The 6,493-nt window shown below is 41.0% G+C and overlaps 1 protein-coding gene across 1 annotated transcript; it reads right to left on the reverse strand.

The window, feature by feature from the left end:
* Positions 1 to 741: 741 nt before the first annotated feature.
* Positions 742 to 4,864, reverse strand: LOC103468537 (aconitate hydratase, mitochondrial-like). The gene is made up of 8 exons (XM_017306110.1): positions 4,853 to 4,864; positions 3,831 to 4,028; positions 3,519 to 3,701; positions 3,314 to 3,409; positions 2,775 to 2,966; positions 2,432 to 2,564; positions 1,078 to 1,199; positions 742 to 1,003 (listed from the first exon to the last, which is right to left on the reverse strand). Exons 1-8 carry the CDS (start codon positions 4,862 to 4,864, stop codon positions 872 to 874), a joined length of 1,068 nt encoding a protein of 355 aa, XP_017161599.1. The 3' UTR covers positions 742 to 871.
* Positions 4,865 to 6,493: the final 1,629 nt, after the last annotated feature.

Below are 6,493 nucleotides of genomic sequence, written 5' to 3' on the forward strand. Positions count from 1 at the left end.
TTTTTCTCTTCGAAATTATCCACCACTTTGTGTTGGTCTGTCCCGTAAAAAAAAACAAAAAACTTTAATACACAGAATTTTGTGGCTGTGACGTTACAAAAAGTTAAAACATGGAGGTGTTATGAATACTTTTGCAAGGCATGACGTGACCAGTCAGTTTTTTATGCTAAAGAAAAATAAATAAATTGAGAAAAGAGTGAGCTGTAGCTGACAGCACAGACAAATGATTGGATTACAAGTTCATTTTTAGCAAAGATGCAACAACGTAACCATTAGCACAGTAAATTTTGTTCATCTGTTCAAGTCAGTAACGGCGTCAGAAAGCAGGAAAGGACGACCGACCTGGGATCGCCTTCAACCTTCACAGTAAAGGGTCGACGAAAACAATAAAATCAGAACAAAAATGATCGGCTTATCGGTTGGTTTCTACGGATAAACTTTTAAAACGAGGTACGTCGGAAAAAGCAAGAATAATCTTGGAATGTATTGAGTTTTAAGTTTTTAAATTAAAATTCACCGTCCTATTTGATTACATCAGAGTTTAAATCGAGCCTAGAAACACTAATAAGAAGCATTAAATGCTCACATGATTAATTGTAATTGGAAAGTTTCGAAGTGATTCTAGTGCAACAAAAGTTGAATATATGTAGTTTTTTTTTTTTCTTCAAATATTTTTGACTAAACTTGTGCAACTCAACTTGTGAACTGAGATGGTTTCAAGAACCTGTAAGTGCTGACTCATCGGTGTGCGCTTTCTATCGGTACAGCGACCTTTTTAATGCATGTGTGTTGCGTCCTAGGAGTGAAAACGACCAAACACGAGKCGGTTTCCAGTCCGGTCACCCCTCCGCCGTCTCTCTCCTCTCGGCAGCTACTGCAGCTCCTTCATCCTGTTGAGAGCCGAGCCAGCCTTGAACCACTCGATCTGCGTCTCGTTGAAGGTGTGGCTCAGGGAGACGGACTCCTGGCTCCCGTCGCAGTGCTTGATCACGGCCGTCAGCGGCTGCAGACGGGAGACATGCGTCAGCGGGAAGCGTTAGAAGACGGATGATGCCACCGGCGCAGAACGCCGCTCACCTTCCCGGGAGCGAAGGACTTGAGGCCGGTGATTGAAATCGTGTCGTCCGGGCGGATTCTGTCGTAGTCGTCGGGGTTGGAGAAAGTCAGAGGAAGCAGGCCTTGCTTCTTCAGATTGGTCTCTGTKGGAAAAAAAGAAAAAGAAAAGTGAAAGAAAAAAACTAGCAGGGCAGGTAACTTAAAGTTTGCTCGAAGGAGAAACAAACATGAGAAAATTATGTTATTCTAAGTAGAACAATTTAAAAAAAAATTGGTTTACATTTACTTTTGGACTTGTGAACTGTGATAWTTAACTGTGGAAGGAAGTCAAATAAAACCAAGACTAAACATTTCAGCTTGTCTGCAAAACACAAGTCAGAAAACCAACATTGCTCATCATCCTGAACGCATCGTCCCCATCATAAAACCTGGTGTGATTAATCAATCACATGAGGAATTAAGATAAGATCCATAATTTCCATTTTGGTCATGAATATTTTTTGTGAGACTTTATAATCTATTTTATTTTAGGTTTTGGTTGTGTGATTTTTATTTCCATTTCATTGCTTGTTTTTGGTCATTGAGTTTTATTTTGTATATTTAAATCATCTTCCAGTTCCAGTATTTTGTACAAAAATTAAAGTCTATTAGTTTGTGAGAGGGCAAACCTGCATTATTATGATAATATTACTGGAAAATGGTCTCAAACCAGTAACATTATGGTATATCGCAGTAATTACTAAGACAATTTATCGTCCAGTAATATTTGTAGCGTGACAGAGCTAGCATGATGGTGGCAGCAGAAGATGATGTTTTGTSGGTAAAAATTAAAAAGTTGTAATAAAAATGCATCACTCACTCGATCAAGCAATATGTAGCGATAACATTTTTTTTTTTTTTTTTGTTATGGAGATAAATTTAAAATTCCTGTTTTAAAATGTCTGGCTGCTTCGAAAACACAGCATTTATTGAGGGGAGAAGTAATGATAAGAGCATATTGATGTGTTGGAAGGGCCTAGTCAAAGTCCAAACTAAATCTAAGTTGGATTATGTTACAAGTATTTTGCTGTGTCTGGTCCATCACACAAAATATCAGTAAAGTAGCGAGAATAAATAATAATAGTAATAAAGTTTGTGGTTAAAGACGACAAAATGAGAAATGGTTTAGGACATAAATATTTTAAAAATAATAAATAGGAAGTATATTTTACCCCAAGACTTTGTGTAGAAGAATAAAACAAAACTGGCTGCATTAAATTATAAGACTTTCTAATTTAGGAATACATTTTCCTGTTTAATCAGTTCCTGCTCTAATATGAGATCAGTTCCATCAAGAGGAATTACAAATGTYCGATTCCTCTGCTGAGAAACTAACCGTGGATTCTGGCGAAGCTCTTGACGATGATGGCGCGTCCSCCCAGGTGCCGCGGCTCCAGGGCGGCGTGCTCCCGACTGGATCCCTCCCCGTAGTTCTCATCTCCCACCACCACCCASTTCACGCCGTTGGCCTGCAATTTACAAGAGATCAGCTAAGACTTACGATCCACTCATAAGGGAAGAAAACTATAAAATAAGATTTAGTAAATATGAACAGATTTCAACCAGGCAGTAGCAAGCAAAAACAAAGGAGACGGTGAATAAAATAAAATAAAATAAAATAAAATAAAATAAAATAAAATAAAATAAAATGAAATGAAATGAAATGAAAGGAGTCCCACCTTGTAGGAGTGAGCCACATCGGGGATGCCGCCGTACTCCCCGGTCAGCTGGTTCTTCACCTTGTTGATGGCGTCGTTCTCCATGTTGACGGCGCCGATCAGCAGGTTGTTGGAGATGTTGTCCAGRTGGCCGCGGAACTTCAGCCAGGGCCCGGCGGCGCTGATGTGGTCGGTGGTGCATTTTCCCTTAACCTGGGAAACACGAGGAGCGAGGCCCGTCACGGTAACGCAGCTCACTGGACGATAAGCTCTCCCAGAAAGTCTTGCAATAAAATGACGACCAGAGTTTCCCCCAGTGTTTTATAAGCCTGGCAGGCCACCAGGCTTTACTTGTGACCCCACCAGGCTAAGCGTTGCTTATTTATTTAACTCTTTTTAAAATGTACTTTTTTCTGAGCCAGATTAACGGAAACAGAGGCAGAGCCGTTAATCTGGCTCARAATAAAAATACTTTTCTCTGTTCCCAGAAAAATTCCTCTAACAAGACCCACTGTACAGCTTTGATGCAATAATCCTGTGGGTTAATACGTCTACCTCACCTTGATGAGGACCCTCATGTCCTCCAGATCTCTCCCATTCCACTTGTCRAAAGGCTCCAACAACTGCAGACGCGTGCTGGAGGGGCTCACGTCTACCTGTACGGCAACAAAACAGGGTCAAAACGAGAGCTCTTCCGTCTGTGCGTCAGAACGTTCACAACTTCTGGAGTGTCCTGATGCTGATCGGTAGGCCTTTGTGCYTCACCTGGACCRAGGAGCTCTCAGCAGGGGGGTGCTGGTACGTGTCCTGGCCCGGGTCAAAGTCTCTGGACGGGAGCTCGTCGCCCGTGGGAGGTTCCAGCTTRAATTTCTCCCCGCTGGGGGCCGTCAGGTAGTCGGTCTCCGGGTTGAAGCTGAGGGTCCCGGCCAGAGCCAGAGCTGTGACGATCTGCGAGAMATTACAGCAAAACGCRWCAAAACTTAGAGAGGAAGTGTCAATCCTCCCTGATGTGCATTAAAAAATAAGAACTTTATGATTTTAAACTTTTTAACTTCCTCGTTTGTGTGGAGCTCTTACTTCAGGAGAAGTTACAAAAGCGTGAGTCGCCGGGTTGGCATCATTCCTGGCAGTGAAGTTYCTGTTGAAGGACGTCACTATGGTGTTCTTCTCTCCTTTCTTAACGTCCCTCCTGCAAAAAAAACAACAAAACAAGAGCAAACAAAACTCAAAACATAACTTAACCGATAAATACAATAAAACAACCCACTGACTTCTCTTTAAGAGATAAAAAAACACTTATCTTGTTTCAAAGTAACATGACTTGCTTAGCATAAACTATTGAGGTCTGTCGCTTCGGCTTATGATCATCATTTGAGATTGAAAACGTGWATAAAAAGGACAAGATTGTAATAATTTGTCCAGATTTTCACAGGAACAACAAAACATACTCATAACTTTACATCTAGAACTAGTTTAGATATATTTTTCTTTTGAGTTACACAACACTCCAACCAAATTCACAATGCTTTTCCACATTTTGTCACATAACAAAAAAGAAACTGTATTTTATTGAGATTTTATGTGCTGGAGCAACAAAAAGCAGCACATGGTGACCTGGAAGGAAGAGGACAGAGTGTGGGAAGCAACTGGATTTTATTTAGGGGTATCACAGTAAAGCTGATGCCTTTMCAGGACATTTGTAATTATGCCAAAGTGAACTTTTCAAAGAAATGGACCACATTTTCTAATCAAGTGATATCTGAAGTCAAAGAGTTGCACTGGACTGAATCCAAATGCACTCGCTGCCTTCAGAAGACGAGATAAATCCCGCTTTGTGTGGAAGGCTCTTTAGTGTTTAAATGGTTGCATACATTTTGAAACGGTTTCTGTTAAAACCACAACATCGAAGCCAGGAGCCATCANGTTTTTGCATCCATCTGAATAATATGTAGTTGCGACCCTGCTGGGGTCTAAATATGACGTTTGGCCAAATACTACAGGCTAAGTAATATTTTGGCTACTTAGCCAGCAGAGAAACTTTGATACAATTTGCTACCRGTTGTCAGGAAGTGATGTCACAAGATTTTTTCCTCTCCTACCATCACAAACATGTATTAGTGTAGTGACCGCTCTGATTTACCAAATCTTAGATTAAAAATCTTTGAGTTATTAAGACGTGCAACAACATAAATAAATCATTATTGGGTTCATTTGTTTTTGTTTTATTTCARAAACTTGTGTTGTATAAATCAAACTAATATAATTTCTCATTAATAAATACATGCAGGAGCACTCGGTCGGTACGACAGGTTTGCTCCTGAGTGCGGCTCCGTCCGGCACGACGCTCCGCTCGTGTAACAAAACCGGCGGGTTCCTGTCCACCGTCCCTGAAGTCTGCGGACGGGATCAGCTGCAGCGCTCCGTCTGCTCTCAGTCGCCCCACGTCTCCCTTCGTTCCTCCTCTAGCTGTTCCACCAGGACAGCAGACCCAGTCCTGGCTCACAGATGGTCCCCTGGAACAGAAACAATAAAAAAAACAAAAGCAAAGTCAGGATGAGCGGCGCGTTCAAGCTGCGACATGTTTGASTCCCTGCACATGTAGCTGCAGGAGTCCTCTGCTCTCTTAAAGCCACAGAATGGGCTTCAGGCAGAGAAACGGTCCAATGAAACCACAGGGGGGGAAAAAAAGAAAAGGTTTTATTACCAGTAAATAGAGAAATGAAAAACGAAAGATTAAAAAAAACTGAACAGAGGTTTATTGTATCTTAAAGTGAAATTAAAAAGTACCTTATTCAGAATGATTAAATGTAGCAATTTAAAACATCTAAGTAGAGTCAGTAATGGAGCTACTACTCACTTTTAGAGCAGTGGCGCCCCCAAGTGGGACACATTAGCAATTACTAGCCTAATGCTTATAAGAATGATTTTTTTAAAAAGCTCGACCACCTCCACATTATTTATAACTGCACATTAAAACTGACTTTTTGCAATAATTATACTGTTGTAGATTTTCATCAGTCCTCATCTATCAATCTGTTTGTAAAAGAGTTTAAACTTTCTTCCATTTTGTCATTACAGCCACAAACCTTTTTACATAGTTGGGGCCTGCCCATAGCAATGCATAGGGAGAGCTCTCCCTATGCCGCAAGTCAGTCACTGCTCTCCCTATGCATTGCATGGCAGGCACCTATTGTTCCTCACCCAATAGAATGTCTGTTTATTATTTATTTTTCTTCCGTCAAATTTAATGCGGCTCGTACCGCTGCATGCACCCCCACAAAAGTGGTATCAAAGCGTTCAGCTTGATGCCGAGAAGGGAGCTATTACTTTTAGTGGGATTCTGAGTTCAAATGACAACATGAATTAAGAAAATTTTGTAAAATTTCTGCAGGAACTGTCTAGTTTAAACTGCACTACTTTGTTGTTACTAGATGAAATTAACTTTCTGAAATGATCAGGTTTATAACAACAGAACAATCAGATTGGTAAGTCTGAGTCCCTGCACATGTAGCAGGTACGCCCTCCTGGACGTACCTGATTAGACTATRAGGTCCAATCAGTGTGACTGTTTTGACTTGATGTTTCCAACTCATGTTCAGAACTGAAGAAAGGTGAAGTCCAGTTGGACACTTTGGATATTTTAGTGAACTTCCCCCTCTATCAGAGGCATCTGTGTGGAAAAATGATTGGAAAGGGAACGTAACAGTCCTTACAACGAGTGTGTACGGAGCCTCTTTCTT

The sequence above is a fragment of the Poecilia reticulata genome, linkage group LG8, assembly GCF_000633615.1.
Source record: "Poecilia reticulata strain Guanapo linkage group LG8, Guppy_female_1.0+MT, whole genome shotgun sequence".
Taxonomy (NCBI): Eukaryota; Metazoa; Chordata; class Actinopteri; order Cyprinodontiformes; family Poeciliidae; genus Poecilia; species Poecilia reticulata.